The 18,279-nt window shown below is 37.0% G+C and overlaps 1 protein-coding gene across 1 annotated transcript; it reads left to right on the top strand.

The window, feature by feature from the left end:
• The first annotated feature begins 716 nt into the window (after positions 1 to 716).
• On the top strand, positions 717 to 1,667 carry LOC121808939. Its single transcript, XM_042209495.1, has one exon. The coding sequence runs from the start codon at positions 717 to 719 to the stop codon at positions 1,665 to 1,667; it is 951 nt and encodes a 316-aa protein (XP_042065429.1).
• Positions 1,668 to 18,279: the final 16,612 nt, after the last annotated feature.

Below are 18,279 nucleotides of genomic sequence, written 5' to 3' on the forward strand. Positions count from 1 at the left end.
CAATGTGTTGACAATTCGCATGAACAAGCGCTTTGACATGCGAAAACGGCGCCTGAAGTAATCTGCCGGAAACCGCGGCTGGTCGGCAAAGTAGTCGGCAACGAGCCTTTCGTGGGCTCCCTCCCGGTCACGATGGATGTACCGTCGATTTGATCTGGTTCGTTGAGGAGGAGGAGCAGGGGTATTCGCCGCGACATATGCTTCGTAAGCGGCACGATGTTGTTCGTAGTATTCTTGTTCTTCGCGTTCCGCTTCCGCCATAATATGGGTGAAATCCATTTGAGATTTTGAGTGGGTGATGAATGTGTTGATAGTTTGTATGAGAATTATGAATGAGAGATGATTTGATGTGATAAATGGATGATGAATGTGTGTATTTATAGATGATTTTGGGAAAAAAAAATAAAAAAAAAATCAAAAAAATTCAGAAAAAACGGGAAAAAAACGGCCATATTTTTGGGATTTGGAAAATATTTTTTTTTATTTTTTAGCATTATTTATAATTAAATACCGATTTTTAAAAAATAAAAATAAAAAAAAGTTTAAACACAACGGCTATGCCGTTGACGAATGGGAGCGCGCCACGTGTGCGTCCGCTGGCACGGACGTGCTCGATACATCGAGCAGCGCCGTGCCAGCGGCGCGGCTGCAGCGGCGGCGGTCCTGCGCCTTGCCAACGGCGCGGACGGCGGTGGCGTCTTTCGCCACCGCTGCGGATGCTCTTAGTCTCACCATCATCTTCTCGTGAGGATGACGGTGATGACGACGATGATGATTTTGGCTATGGAGAAAAATCACAAGTGGCATGTGACGGGTGCACTGCACCAATACATCCCCACAAATCAAAATACTACAGCTGTGTGGAAGGCAAATACTTTCTCCACTCCACCTGCTTCCGTCTCCCCCAAACCTTCACCCCACACCACCCCCTCCACCCCAACCACACCACCCCACTGAAACTCCAAACTTGCCCCAAACTCGACACCATCAAATGCAACATTTGCAAATTCTACACAAACGGACTATTCTACTCCTGCGCAGAATGCGACTTCAAAGCCGACGTAAAATGCGCTTCTCTCCCGTCCGTGATCAAACACCGGGCCCACTCGCAGCCCCGACATCGCCTCAAGCTGGTCGAGAGCAAGGACTACACGGACTCCCTCCACGTCCGCTGCATCGGGTGCAGCAACTTCCTCGTGCGCCCGGGAGCCATATTCTACTCGTGCCAGAGCTGCGAATTCATCCTCTGCTGCGCGTGCGTACTGCTGCCGGCGTCAGACGACACGTGCTACCTGGACCAGCACGTGCTGCCGCTGGCGTTCAATGCGGCCGCGGACCACCCCGGGAAATTCTACTGCGATGAGTGCGAGCGGGAGATGAATCCCAAGTGTTGGATGTATCACTGCCGCCACTGTGATACGTCCTACCATCCGAGTTGCATTCATACCTTGTCAGGATATGATAGAAACTTTAAGTATGGGAAAGAATTCAATATTGAGACCCTTCACGGCCATCCTCTCAGAGTTCAGCGTCTCATTAGGAAATTTCGTTGCCACGTCTGTGGTAGGAAAGAGAAGAATGATGCTGGATTTCAATGTGCATCCTGCGATTTCTTTGCGTGTGGATGCAACCTATTGTCCACTGATGATCCTCTTCCTCTCATTTGACAAAACTTCGCTTTCAGATGTTCTTTCCTTGGTCTTCACTGCTTCTAAATGTATGTCAATAAATATGAGGAATTTATTCAATTATAAACTAATCAATAAACCCATCTACTTCAATTTGCATATCATCCCAAGAATGTATTTCAAGGGTACCGTTTATTCAACATATGGCGTCTTTCTTTAAGAACGGAAATTAAATTTGTATGGTCATGGTTTTAATTGGTTCCAAAATGATCTAATTGAAATTGTTGAACAACATGTTACCTTCAAAGACTCCATTTCATTCATCATCTCATGCATAACTCTTAGTTTCATATATGTTAGATTAAATAAGGCATTGCTACTAGTAGCTATACAATCTCTCCTTCAATCAGGGGGTGATAATGATAGTAACATATAGTGAATCCAATTAAATTATGAGCCCTATGAATGCAACCAGAATGCTCATTTAAATGTAAGAGATAGAAAAGTCAATAAAGCTAAGACTCAGTACATACCTCGTATATTGCTCGTACAAATACTATCCATAAGACCTCGTACAAATAGAATAAGGGTTGCACTTATATATTGCTCGTATATTTTTTAATTTTGAAACACAACAATACATATATACCTGAACTAGTAATAGTGGGAAGGAAGAAATTCCTTGAGAATAGTCCACTTTGGGGGTGAGGTAGAAATCGGGGTGGGGGGCGAAGTCCCCTATGTCGTCGAGGTCGGCCTCGGCCTCTGCCTCAACGAACGCTGCTCCCTCACCGTTGCAGTCGATTTCAATGCGGCCTTTCGCGCCCCTATGGAGCCTCCCCGCCATGGGGTAGAACTCTGAATAAAGTAGATAGATGAAGACAGAATAAAGTAAGAGATAGTAAATAAGAGAGAAGAAAAGTTGTTATTTTTTTGCTAAAAAAGGAAACGACTCAGCTACAGTAGGACAACCCAAAAAGGAATACGACTCAGCTACAGAGGGACGGAGAGCCTACTATATATAGACAATCATGTTATGCCTTAAAAAGAGATGTTGTATATAGATGATTATGCTACAATAATTGAATGAACAATTACATAAAGCTATTTATGATGATTAATCAAGAATAACGAAAAAAGAGCATAAATCTAGGGACCATAAACTAGCTTATATTTATATAAAACATAAGATCCTTTATTTTCTATCGGTCCCAAAACAAATTGAAAATCTCTTATGGTATCTATACTTATATCCGTAACATATTAAATACTCCCTCCGTCTCAAGGAAGATGACCCCTTCCGTGGGCAGCACGGGATTTATGCAGTTATATTTTGTGTGTTAAGATGAGAGAGTAAAGTAAGAGATGAGGAATAAAGTAAAGATAAAGGTATTTCCATTTTAAGTAATGGGTCATCTTGACTGGGACAAACTAAAAAGGAAAGTGAGTCATCTTCAATGCGACAGAGGGAGTACACTTTAGTCCAAACTGTGATCTTTATTGGATCAATTTAATGGGACAACTGAAATATAGTCATATAGATTAAAATTAGTCATATGGAATCTCAAATTTCTAAAAATCTCTCATTTGGGCAACAAATGACACCGAATATTTGTGTAAAAACCAAATGAACTATCAAATATGCTAACACGCATAGGCGGAGGCACGGTGGGCAAAGGCGGACGCAGAAAAAAATATCGATAGGGGCTGAAATTTATAAAAATTATTTTAACATATTATTTTTAGGTGTTTTATATTATTTGTAAGGGCTTTTACACAATAATGTACACTAAATTAAGATATATTTCAAAATTTTATCAAAGAAAATAGTGTTAATTTTTTTTATTGAGGGCTTAAGCCCTCCCTCTCTATCACATGGGTCTGCCCCATGCGGTGGGGGAAGGGGGCCCCTTGGCCCGTCACCCATTTGATTATTCACTATATACAATATATATATATATATATATAAGTAACGGGGTGTATTATATTGCTAACTCACTCTTAAATTACTAACTACAACTAAATGATAGTCATTAGATTATGAAATCAAGGTACAAGATCATTCCTCTATGAGTATCAATACAATACACAGAAATATCTATTAACCAAATGTTAGTTATAACTAACTTTCAAAATTTATCTCAAAACTTTAACTATTTCAATTTAAATTATATTTTTACATAATATATATCAAATTAAATATAATTTTATAAGGATTCTAATGATATATCACTTGTGTATGTTCCAATGTCAAAGTTTGATTTTTTTTTTGAATTGTCATATATTTTAAATAGCAACTTAATTTCAATGTAGCTATCATAATATGTTAATATAATACATATATAATGTCAATGCTAAATTGTGTTGACATATTCAATGAATTGTATTGATATGTTTAGTACACTATATTGATATTTTGATCCAAAACCCTAATTTTGGTAGTTTTCTTATTTTTTTAAATTTAAATAATAATAAAATTAAATTACACATGACAATTTATAGACCACTAGATCTTACAAATCCTATGGTTTTAAATTAGTTGTAGTTAGCAATTGATTACACCCCTGTAAGTAACAATATATATATAAAATGCTAACGCACTTGGCTAGAATTCCGGCATTTGAAAAATGAGGTACTTAGTTCGAGTCCCTCCTGGTGCTTTTTTGATATTTTAGAATCTATTTCTTCTATTTTGTATTCACTTATGTTTTATTTGGTTTATTAATAGTAATTTTGTATACTTATGATAATAAATATATACTAATAAATAATATTAGTAAATTTGATTTTAATGTAATACACATAATTCACTTGTGACTTTTTATTTATTTATCAAATTAGTCATTTTTGTTACTTTTCTCATATTCATTTATATTTTATGGATTTTCTCACATTAACTTTTATTATTTTTTTCACTATTAATATTTTACATAAATCATTTTCTTTTATAATCACAAAAGAATGATTTTTATTATTTAATAATATAAAATAATTCTTTGATTTCATAAATATTACTCCCTCCGTCCCATCTCATGTGATGGATATCATAAAGTGGAGGGAGTAAAGTATGAGAAAGGAAAAAGTAAGAGAGAATAAAGAGAGAATAAAATAAGAAAGAGAGAATAAAGTAAAAGAGAGGGAATAAAGTAAGAGATGGTTGAAGTTTTGTTTTTAGCTAAAAAAGGAAACCAATTACTTGAGATTGGACAACCCAAAATAGAAAGTTGATCACTTGATGTGGGACGAAGGGAGTATAAAATATTACTATATGATATTAATAAAATAAATTTTAATGTGATGCTCTTTATTATAAAAAAATCATAATAGTCGATAATAAATACTAGGAGTATGAAAATACATCATAAAATATTAGTAAAAATATATTCTATGCTCTAAAAGATCTATATTCATTAAATAATTTTCTTATTATCCATTTTTTCACACGCGACTTTTTATATTGCTCACGTTGAGTTGTTTCTGCATCGTTAGCACCTAGCACTCAACAAATTTTAGTGGCAGTTTGGGCCACTCATCATTAAAATTCTGGCTCTACCACTGCTAACACGTAGTGAATTCCCGAACAATCTTATCATCAACCATATCGGTATAGGTCTAAAGAGGTAGACACCCAATCAGTAATCACATATGAAAATATAATGAATAACAGATCAATTGTGGAGTGTAGCATGAAAATTTCATGCAAGGTGATTATACATGCCTAAGTTCAACTTGTCCTCCCAAATCTTTAGTGAGATTAAATTAAAACCAATCAAGTAATAGACAAAACATAAGTATTTGTATAAAGATAACATGAATTTTATAACTACATGTTTAAGGCACAATATAGAGCATTAACTTAAACTACTCCTACTAAATGGAAGTATCCTTAAATAATATAACACCCATTTGGGTTCGAGATGGTGGGAAGGCATAACTAGTTGTTGTGCGTGGGTGGATTCTCGTCGGGCAGCGACATAGCTATGGTTCGATCGGTGTGGCTAGTTGCAGGCGCGATGGATTCTGATACGCTCGGATTTTGCACTATTTTAAGGTCTTTATTTGGTCCATTTTGAGTTGTCAAAGTAGCACTCAACGGTCATTTTAAAAAAATTATTATTTTTTTCTTTTTTTATTATATAAACACTCCTCTTTCACACACACAAACACACATCTATTCTTCTAGAATCATCTCTCTTTCCTCTCCAATTTTCATCTCAAATCATCTCTTTTATTCTTCTCCCAAATTTAATCCATTCATGGATCCATTTGACCAAATGCATCGAATAATGGAAGAATCACTTGAAGAAGATCGACGTAGGGAGGCGGAGGAAGCCGAGCCGCCCCAACGATGATCCCGGACTTACATCCATCGTAACCGGGAGGAAGCCGCCGCAAGGTTAGTACGCGACTACTTCTGTGATAACCCGGTATGGGCAGAGACCTACTTCCGTCGCCGTTTTCGCATGCGGAAACAACTATTTTTGCACATCGCAAATACATTGGCAGCCCGTGAAGAGTTCATCCAAAAAGGGTTCGACGCCGTTGGCCGTCCCAGCCACACGACGCTGCAGAAATGTACTGCAGCAATCCGTCAGCTTGCTACTGGACAAACGGCGGATTTGTTCGACGAATACCTCCACATTGGAGAAAGCACTGGGAGAATGTGCTTGATGAACTTCTGCAAAGGCGTCCGGACAGCCTTCACCGACGAATTTCTCCGGAAGCCAAGCACGGCAGATTGTTAGTTTCTGCTCCACCTTCATGAACAAGTGCATGGATTCCTCGGGATGCTTGGCAGCGTCGATTACATGCATTGGCAATGGAAGAAATGCCCTATGGCGTGGAGGGGGTCATACACGAGCGACCAAGAAGGCAGCCACCCCACTGTTATACTCGAGGCCGTTGTCGACTACCGGCTATGGATTTGGCATTCGTACTTCGGGGTTCCCGGATCGAACAACAACGTCAACGTGCTCAACCAATCCGACCTCTTCGCCAAAGTTTTGGATAGTAAAGCGCCAGCCATCAACTTCATCGCTAACAACCGGCGGTATAAAATGTGGTACTATCTTGCCGACGGCATCTACCCGAAGTGTCCAACCTTCGTGAAGACGTTCAACAGGCCGGTGAACGAAAAACAGGCTCTTTTTGCGCAGAAGCAAGATGCTGCTCGCAAGGATGTGGAGAGGGCGTTCGGGGTTCTCCAAGCGCGCTTCAACATTATCAAAGCCCCGTCTCGTACGTGGTTTATGGAGAATATGGTCGACATCATGTATATGTGCATAATCTTGCACAACATGATTGTCGTCGACGAAGGACCTGGGGCGGGAAATTGGTTCGACCCTGAAACCCCGGGAAACTCTACCGCAAGTAGTTCGCCTCGCAGTGAAGTGCATCCGTCTATGCAGGATCGGTTGTCTATTCGGGCAAGGACACATGATTCTGCCGCCCACGTTCAACTCCAAGATGATCTAATGGAACACATTTGGGCAAACTTTGGCTACCAGTAGAGTGCGCGGATGAAATTAAATTATGTATTTTTAATATTTTTTAGGATTTTAATTATGTGTTTTTAAATTTTTTTAGAATTTGAAGTTGTAATTTTATTTTAGTTTATTTAATGAAGTGTGTTTTTATTAATTGAATTGTTGTAAATAAAAATAAAAAATGAAATTGAATGAATAGTTAAGGGATGGGATGAGATGGTTAAGAGACGGATAAGAGATGGAGGGTTGCAGGTGCTGTCTCTTAGTTAAGAGATGGAGTGAAAAGTACAGTGGGGCCCATGAATAATTAAGAGATGAGACAGTTAAGAGACGGATAAGAGACTGTGTTGCGGATGGCCTTACCATTAATGATAAAAAGTTTTTAATGGAGGACTACTCAAAATGGCATAAGTGAACACTTATAAGATATAATTGCGGACTGCAGTACATGTACACGGGGAAGCAAATTATATATACAGTGACGTCGAACATCTTTTACAAGTTATTGTTACGATAGATGTTGGGTTATATACGGTCATTTTAAAAAAATTATTATTTTTTTCTTTTTTTATTATATAAACACTCCTCTTTCACACACACAAACACACATCTATTCTTCTCAAATCATCTCTCTTTCCTCTCCAATTTTCATCTCAAATCATCTCTTTTATTCTTCTCCCAAATTTAATCCATTCATGGATCCATTTGACCAAATGCGTCGAATAATGGAAGAATCGCTTGAAGAAGATCGACGTAGGGAGGCGGAGGAAGCCGAGCCGCCCCAACGATGATCCCGGACTTACATCCATCGTAACTGGGCGGAAGCCGCCGCAAGGTTAGTACGCGACTACTTCTGTGATAACCCGGTATGGGCAGAGACCTACTTCCGTCGCCGTTTTCGCATGCGGAAACAACTATTTTTGCACATCGCAAATACATTGGCAGCCCGTGAAGAGTTCTTCCAAAAAGGGTTCGACGTCGTTGGCCGTCCCAGCCACACGGCTTTGCAGAAATGTACTGCAGCAATCCGTCAGCTTGATACTAGGCAAATGGCGGATTTGTTCGACGAATACCTCCACATTGGAGAAAGCACTGGGAGAATGTGCTTGATGAACTTCTGCAAAGGCGTCCGGGCAGCCTTCACCGACGAATTTCTCCGGAAGCCAAGCACGGCAGATTGTTAGTTTCTGCTCCACCTTCATGAACAAGTGCATGGATTTCCCGGGATGCTTGGCAGCGTCGATTACATGCATTGGCAATGGAAGAATTGCCCTGTGGCGTGGAGGGGGTCATACACGAGCGACCACAAAGGCACCCACCCCACTGTTATACTCGAGGCCGTTGTCGACTACCGGCTATGGATTTGGCATTCGTACTTCGGGGTTCCCGGATCGAACAACGACGTCAACGTGCTCAACCAATCCGACCTCTTCGCCGAAGTTTTGAATAGTAAAGCGCCAGCCATCAACTTCATCGCTAACAACCGGCGGTATAAATTGTGGTACTATCTTGTCGACGGCATCTACCCGAAGTGGCCAACCTTCGTGAAGACGTTCAACAGACCGGTGAACGAAAAACAGACTCTTTTTGCGCAGAAGCAAGAGGCTGCTCGCAAGGATGTGGAGAGGGCGTTCGGGGTTCTCCAAGCGCGCTTCAACATTATCAAAGCCCCGTCTCGTACGTGGTTTATGGAGAATATGGTCGACATCATGTATATGTGCATAATCTTGCACAACATGATTGTCGTCGACGAAGGACCTGGGGCGGGAAATTGGTTCGACCCTGAAACCCCGGGAAGCTCTACCGCAAGTAGTTCGCCTCGCAGTGAAGTGCATCCGTCTATGCAGGATCGGTTGTCTATTCGGGCAAGGCACATGATTCTGCCGCCCACGTCCAACTCCAAGATGATCTAATGGAACACATTTGGGCAAACTTTGGCAACCAGTAGAGTGCGCGGAAGAAATTAAATTATGTATTTTTAATATTTTTTAGGATTTTAATTATGTGTTTTTTAAATTTTTTTAGAATTTGAAGTTGTAATTTTATTTTATTTAATGAAGTGTGTTTTTATTAATTGAATTGTTGGAAATAAAAATAAAAAATGAAATTGAATGAATAATTAAGGGATGGGATGGGATGGTTAAGAGACGGATAAGAGATGGAGGGTTGCAGGTACTGTCTCTTAGTTAAGAGATGGAGTGAAAAGTACAGTGGGGCCCATGAATAATTAAAAGATGAGACGGTTAAGAGACGGATAAGAGACTTTGTTGCGGATGGCCTTACCATTAATGGTAAAAAGTTTTTAATGGAGGACTACTCAAAATGGCATAAGTGAACACTTATAAGATATAATTGCGGACTGCAGTACATGTACACGGGGAAGCAAATTATATATACAGTGACGTCGAACATCTTTTACAAGTTATTGTTACGATAGATGTTGGGTTATATCTTTTTAGACAAACAATATGAAGTCTTGCAGAGATCAGATGTAAGGATTGATGTGCGAAGAGTAATTTCTGATTCCAGCTCCTGCCCATCGAGAATTGTTGGTGGAGTGTCAATTTGTGAATGCAATTCTTGGAAACAAAATTCACCATTCTTTGAAATTCACCAACCCAAAGAAGATGACCATTTTCTTGGGTGGTACGAAATTTTATGCAGCTTTGTTTTTTATATTAGGTAGAGGGTAAAGTAAAAGAGAAAAAATAAAATAGAAATAAAAATAAATCAAAATGAAAATTAGGTCATCTTCAGTGGGACGGATGGAAGAGTAAACAAATAATCATATGTGTGTATATGTTGGCTTAGTAGTAGTGTTCTATGCCCGACAAAAGTGGTTCTAAACATGAAATAGGTCGGGTTTTTTTTGCCTTTTTTTACCGTCACAAAAGGTAACTGTCAACCAAAATTAAGTCATATTTGACTGTATTCGTATTTACCAATTACTTTGTCACGACCGCACCTTTCTAAGGATAGCAAGCTCGGTTTATCGTGACTATGGAAGAATTAAAGAAGCGGGGAAGAAGAAAAAGGGGAACTTTGCACAACTGAATTACAATGGAATCAACTTGGAAAATATATCAGAGTGCATAATACAAATGAACATAAGGTCGACTTTTACACTGCAGCGGAAGAGTCAAGAGAGATGACACCGTGTATGGAGACACGATTCATCCGATCATGATAATACTGGAACACATTCGCCACATCTGCTCAACACCGCCCTTCGTCATCACCGCTTAACCTGCACATTTTTAAAACATATGCAGGGCTAAGTACTTGATGTACTCTGTGGACACATTCCAAAAATATTTTCATAAAAACTGGTTTTATCAAGCCATATGCCATATCTGAACTTATTTCTGGTTCTGGGAATGTGGCCACATTTCACAGTCACAACGACCGGCCAACCCGAAGGATGGCTCCCGGTCCCTGGTGTACACTAGCCTGAGCAGGGAATCACTCCCACACTCAGACTCGAATTCGATTATAACATAAACTGGTCTAGTAGGGTCGTCCCCCTTTCTAGACAAATAGATAGGCAATCCTCAAAACAAAAACTTGGCAAGACAAAACATTTCGTAAATTTAAATAACTGGAAACATACGCGAATTGTATATAAAAGAAAGCCCACCTCGTTCGTTACATTTCCTTAACTTGGAATTTCTTGCTCCAACCTTAACTTGCGGAGATAACATTTTTGAAAAATCACAATATAATATACTCCCTCCGTCCCGGATAATTCATCTCACTTTGACCGGGCAAGGGTTTTAAGAAATGTAATGAAAAGTGAGTTGAAAAAGTTAGTGGAATGTGGGTCCTACTTTTATATATTAGTTTTATAGTAAAATGTGAGTAGGAATGAGTTAGTGGAATATGGGATCCACTACCAAAAATGGTAAAAGTGAAATTGGACAAATTATGTGAGACGGACCGAAATAGAAAAATGAGACAAATTATCCGGGACGGAAGGAGTAATATACTAATTAGATTTCAAGAAATTCTTAAACTATAATAGGAATGCATGCTCTCTTACCCCTCGTCTGTCCCTCTCTTCTCTCCCTCCACTCTCTTTCTTTTCTTTCTCCGCTATCTCTCCCCCTCTCGGATCTGCTCATACTGCCACCACCGCTGCTGTGCATGCACAGGCTGCGGCTTCGCCGCCTCTCCTCCACACCTCGCACCACCGGCCGCCACTACAGCCGCCGCCTCGCCATTCTCCGACAGGTAAGGTAGGCCCATTTTATTTTTATCATTTTTCCCTTTTTTTATACTTCTAAAGATTTAATCTTTGTTTTTAAGAATCGTGAAGGTTGTGATTGAGGGTGTTAGGCTGCCTTCGTCTTCTTCTTCGTACACATAAGATAAGATTCTTAACTTGTTCTTACTATGGTTGTAGGACTTGGTTTTGTCAATTATATGAATTTGGTGACTTTTAAACCATCGCGTTGCTACTGGGATTAATCTCACTGTGTATTGTTAACATTGGGCAGATTCTAATTTCAAATATATATATATATATATATATATATATATATATATATATATATATATATATATATATATATATATATATATAGGGTCATGATCTATGGCAAACACCTCTTAACCATATAACTAGAGAACAAATAATAGCCACAAGATCAAAAAAATCAAGGGCTAGTATTAATTTTTGAATTTAAGGAGAAATTAGTTCCCTCAATCACAAATTTACTCTACAATAACAAGGCAGGGGTATAATGGTCATTGCATATCCAAAAATAGGATACGTCGGCAAATTAGAATTCATCTCCTCTTCTTCTCTTCTCCATCCTCATCACCGCCTTGTACCTGCCGTTGTCGCAGCGGCGTCAGGAGATTCAACCTCATTGTGCGATTCAACCTTTTCTTCTCTCTTCTGCAAAATTCGCGCGATTCAACCTTCTCGTCGATGTTGACGTCGCCGTCGTCACATTCTGCAGGAATCGGACGCTGAATTGGAGGAAAAAGGCGTCGCTGATGGTGGAATTGGATGCTAGAGATGAGCGAATCCAGGTTTTGGAAAGGATTGTGGAGAAAGTAGAATCGGAAGATTTGGCGGAGTAGGAAATGCAGATGTGCTTTGATGAGAAGGAGATGGTGATTAGGGAGATCGGCGGTGGAAGGAGGTGGATGGTCACAGCCATTGCCACTGCTGCTGCTGTCATATTCTACTTCCATGCTCACAGAAATCATTAATTTTTGTTGATTAGAGTTTCAGTTTTGGATAATTGTTGCTAAATAATGCACTTAATTTGCTTCAATTTTGTGTTTGCTGCACTGGCATATATTTTTTATCACTACTATTATGAGAATTTGATTTCTTGAATCTTGATGGTGCTTGAGTTTGGAATTAGATCACTTCATATTTATGTGTTGTTCTTTGTGTTTTGTAAACAAGAGTGAAGTAAAATAAGAATAAGAGTGATGTAATTTGTAAACAAGAGTGAAGTAAAATCAGAATAAGAGTGATGTGTTTTGTAAACAAGAGTGAAGTAAAATCACAATAAGAGTGACGTGTTTTGTAAACAAGAGTGAAGTAAATTAACAAAAATAGTGATTTGTTTTGTAAACAAGAGTGAAGTAAAATCAGAATAAGAGTGATGTGTTTTGTGAACAAGAGTGAAGTAAAATCAGAATAAGAGTGATGTGTTTTGTGAACAAGAGTGAAGTGTTTTCTGAACAAGAGTGAAGTAAAATCAGAATAAGAGTGATGTGTTTTGTGAACAAGAGTGAAGTAAAATCAGAATAAGAGTGATGTGTTTTGTGAACAAGAGTGAAGTGTTTTCTGAACAAGAGTGAAGTGTTTTGTGAACAAGAGTGAAGTAAAATCAGAATAAGAGTGATGTGTTTTGTGAACAAGAGTGAAGTGTTTTCTGAACAAGAGTGAAGTGTTTTGTGAACAAGAGTGAAGTAAAATCAGAATAAGAGTGATGTGTTCTGTGAACAAGAGTGAAGTAAAATCAGAATAAGAGTGATGTGTTTTGTGAACAAGAGTGAAGTAAAATCAGAATAAGAGTGATGTGCTTTGTGAACAAGAGTGAAGTGTTTTCTGAACAAGAGTGAAGTGTTTTGTGAACAAGAGTGAAGTAAAATCAGAATAAGAGTGATGTGTTTTGTGAACAAGAGTGAAGTAAAATCAGAATAAGAGTGATGTGCTTTGTGAACAAGAGTGAAGTGTTTTCTGAACAAGAGTGAAGTGTTTTGTGAACAAGAGTGAAGTAAAATCAGAATAAGAGTGATGTGTTTTGTGAACAAGAGTGAAGTAAAATCAGAATAAGAGTGATGTGTTTTGTGAACAAGAGTGAAGTGTTTTCTGAACAAGAGTGAAGTGTTTTGTGAACAAGAGTGAAGTAAAATCACGCTAATATTTCTTTTTTTTTTCACCGATTCGGATTTGTGGATTATCATCTCCAATCTTTATCTTCTTCATCTTTTCTTTTTAGAATGCAATATGAGATTAATTGAATATTGATGGCAAAAGTTTATTAAAAGGAGATGATAAGGAGGACTCTCTCTCTCTGCGACTGCAATGCGACAAGGAAAACATCAAAGGGAGCATGTTGAGGGGCGAGGTGGTATCGAGAAAGGCAATCATACACTGACCGCTTCTCATAATCATACAAACACTACGCACACACTTTCAAGCTCATATTTACATAAACGAAAATTAACAATGACGACCGTCTTGTTGAGATGGGCTCTCCGGAGGAGCGCGGCAGCGTCGTACATGTCGATCCGTGCCTTCGCTTCGCCGCCGGGGCAACAATGGAAGGTAGCGATTTTGGGCGCCGCCGGAGGGATCGGACAGACGCCATCTCTTTTAATGAAGCTGAATCCGATGGTTTCACACCTCTCACACTATGATATCGCCGGAACGCCTGGTGTAGCCGCTGATGTTAGCTACGTCAATACCATATCTGAGGTTCTGCTTCTTCGATTTCTCTTCGTTTAATTGTTCGCGTTCACTTTGTATAGGTTTTGAAGCAATTCCCTGTAGTTCAAATTAAGGAAACAGTGTAATTGTACGCAGATTTAAATTTCATATTGTAATTTCCAAAATTACCCTCAGCATATTTTCTATAATTAAAATAAATAATATTTGTTCCATTAAGATGTGTGGCTGAGATTTGTTCTCTAGTTATACACTTAAGATTAGTTATACATTGATCACTACCCTATATATATATATATATATATATATATATATATATGAAAGAAAGGCTTGGGACTTACCTTCTCGGCGTGGGAAAAAGTGTTGTTGGATTTCTTGCAACTCTCTCTCCTCGTACTCCGTGTGAAGTGAATTCTTAGAATGTTTGATAGTGATGGCTTTCCTAAAGTGGAGTAAATCTCATCATCCTACTCAAATCTGCGTATGAGATATGATTTGATTTACTCACATTCATTTCAAGATTTGCTCAGTAATTGATTTTTCTTAATTTCCCTAATTCTCTTTAAAGTGGAGTAAATCTCATCATCCTACTCAAATCTGCGTATGAGATATGATTTGATTTACTCACATTCATTTCAAGATTTGCTCAGTAATTGATTTTTCTTACTTTCCCTAATTCTCTTCTTTTGTAGGAAATAACATCCAATTAAGGAGCATGAGCGATTCTCGTTCTCGTATTGAATTTCCTTAGAGCACAAGCACGACCGTTGAATAAGCTGCCCGAGACTTGCACGTCTTTCTCATTAGTTGTAATAGATTAGGATTCGATTATTTGTATAATAGAATTTTATCCAACTTTCGTTGGATGCGTTTTTATATGGTTCGCGTCTTGTAGTTGTACTTGAAATGTTGGTGGGAGAACGAAACAACAACTATTTTTTTTATAACTCCAAGCTTGATTATTCTAAATATAAAGGGGCAGTTTTTTAATACTACAACGATCACTTATTTGAAATTATTTGGTTGCTAAGCTAATAATAATAATAATAATAATAATAATAATAATAATAATAATAATAATAATAATAATAATAATAATAATAATAAGTTCGAAAGTTTGGGATGTTACATACTTCATCCGTCCCATAGAAATATGTCATATTTTCTTTTTCGTCCGTCCCACACATAGTCCATATTATGACAACATTTTTCTCCTTCTCTTTTACTTTATTATTTATAGACTCCACTATCCACGACACAATTTCAACTATTTTTTCTCTTTTCTCTTTTACTTTACCAATTATTAATTAAACACACGCTAATACGAAATGTCATATTTCTACCGGATGGAGGGAGTAATATTTTTAGTATCTTCTAAATAATTCGCCCGACTTTTTTGAAATTGGAATTAAAAAACTTGGATGGAGGGATTAGTATTTTTAGTATCTTGTAAATAATTCGCCCGATTTTTTTGAAATTGGAATTAAAAAACTTAACAAAATTGGGGGATGACTTCCAGAAAACCCTAAATTGACTGAACTTCACCGCTTTCCACTCATGGGACTACTTTCATAAAAAATAAAGGGACCAATTCCATAAAAAATGTGGCCACCCATGCATGTGATGACCAAAAAAGTGAACTTTGGCCATGTGTTGAACTTTGTCGTAGAAGAAAAAAGGGGCTACCAATGTAATAGTAGGAGGTGTATTGGTGCAATTTTTATTAGCACTAAATAAACATGCAAATATACTGACTATATATAGTATAGCTAAAGGTTAGTATCGAATATCGATTACATGGGAAATTATCACAGATTGTCTATCTTTTACTATCTTTTTCTACTATTTGGAAGAACAAGAGATTTTGGTTTTGAAAAGTAAAAACTTATAATATAAAGTAAGCAAATAAGCAATTGCAGATCAAATCACAAAGACAATCAAATGAGATAAGAAAATTCCAGGGATGTGCTTTCACAGCTATGGTTTATACAAGTTTCAACTACAACACCCTAGCACAGTTAGTAATTTACTAGAATGAGTCACATAAATATTGTCCATGCTTGATATCATGGAAGCATCTCCATTCGCAATGCAAGACCACACTCCCAGCTGGAGGGATGTGGCAGCACGAGGAATATAATCAAATTGATGATTCTGCAAAGGAAAGTGAGTGAGAAACAATAGTTGAATATGGTGTTAGTATTGGTATACTGAAAAGCATATTTCGAGCATGTTGCACGAATAGAATTGTTTGTATATAATAAAATCTACAATCCACTTTAACCCAATGCGAGAAGAAGTAATTTTATCGCATTGGTGTTTGCTTATGCATTTATAAGATGTTTTTCAAACATTTAAATGTATCAGAAGCAAACAAGTCTAATTCTTCTGCAGAGTAGACTGGTCGTGAACGACTACCTATCGTAAAAGGTTGCAGTATCAGTCCGCATGTTTTCTTACCTTGCAGTATCAGTCCGCATGTTTTCTTACCTTAGGAAATAAACGACATTGGTGTGGTATAGCACTAGAGGATCTAACAGTTGAGATAAGTCTTTCTTGCTATTTACTGAAAGAAGAGGTCTCGGTGATTGTTATTTCTTAATCATTGTTGACATAACATTGAGCATACGATATTGATTATGCACTACTTTGATTTATCAAGTGGTGCGGATTTTTTGCAATCCAAGAATCCCACAAAACTCACAAAACAAAGGTCACCTCTAGACATTTTTAGAAATGTCATCTCTACATAAAAAATAAAGTAGAGATGAGTCCAACAAAATACTCATCGATTATTTCTAAAATGTCTGGACTCACCTCTAGACATTTTAGTGTGTTAGCGAAGATAGAGTAAAATAGAGATGAAAAAGTAGAGATAGAGTTTTTTTTCATTTTAGGAAACATTTCATTTTTAGTGGGATAATTCAAAAAGGAAAAGGTTCATTTTAATAGGACAAGGGAGTATAAAATTAGAATATTATTATAAATTTATAAAAAAATCTAAACCCGCTTTTGGGGTTGAGCTCAGTGATTGGCCATTTAGAAGCCAATTATTTTTGTCATACAAAAATCATATCCCCTAATTATGTATTATCAAAATAATCATACACTAAACTTTGTGTACTTAGTCAAATAGATATATTTGAATATACTTAGTCAGGGTCTTCTTATATTGTTTATAGCATCATAATCTAAAATTAAGACCAAATCTACACCCTTAGATTTTAAAATGAGTGGATGAGATTATATCTTACGAATTTCAATAAATAATAGACAAATTATCAATAAAAGGGTAAGATCGTCATTTTGTTATCATATCATAATTTTCGTGTTTTTTATATCAACATAGTATATTACAAATATGAACAGCGTAACATGAAAATCTCAACACAAGTAACAGAAATATCAACACAATTTTATTGAGATTTTACATGCATTACATTGAAATTTTTTTATATACGAAAGCAGAAATAAAAATCATCAAATTTCATCATCCGAACGTCGTCGGAACATATGCAATTGAGATCTCGTTAGAATCCTTATAATTATACCTTTAATTTGATATAAAGATACGTAAATTTAAAGTTTTAGATTGAATTTTATAAGATAGAATTGACATTAATACCTTTTAATTTTATTTAATAATTATTTAAATTGAAAATATAATTTATTTGACATTGTATCAATCACGAGATCTCCTAATCTAATAATTAAAAATTAATTTTAATTTTAAATTGCTAATTAATTAATAATTGATCACATCCATACTTAGTCATATATATATATATATATATAGGATATATAGGGAGATGATCAAAATAAGTATGTGTTTAAATCCAGAAATGCAGACCAAATCTTGGCCCTAGGATTAGATGATCTAATGATCAATAATTAACCAAAAACACGGAAGGTCATAATTAAGCAATTTTAGGTCATATTATAATATTTGGGTTTAATGTCATGCTAAGATCGTTTTAGGTCATGCTTTGTTAGCATGACCTAAAAATTACCTAATTATGACCTAAAAGTGACCTAATTATGATATTGTTCTGCGTTTCTGTATTTAAATCTAGTTTTGCATAGATCAAAACCCAGGATATATATATATATATATATATATATATATATATATGTAAATAAACTTTGTGTACCTTTGTTTATATAGGTCCACAGTATGAGAAAACCATATAAGCCCATAATTTTAAATTGCTAATTAATTAATAATTGAGCATCTCCAGTGGTTCTGGAC

Source organism: Salvia splendens, chromosome 6 (assembly GCF_004379255.2).
Source record: "Salvia splendens isolate huo1 chromosome 6, SspV2, whole genome shotgun sequence".
Taxonomy (NCBI): Eukaryota; Viridiplantae; Streptophyta; class Magnoliopsida; order Lamiales; family Lamiaceae; genus Salvia; species Salvia splendens.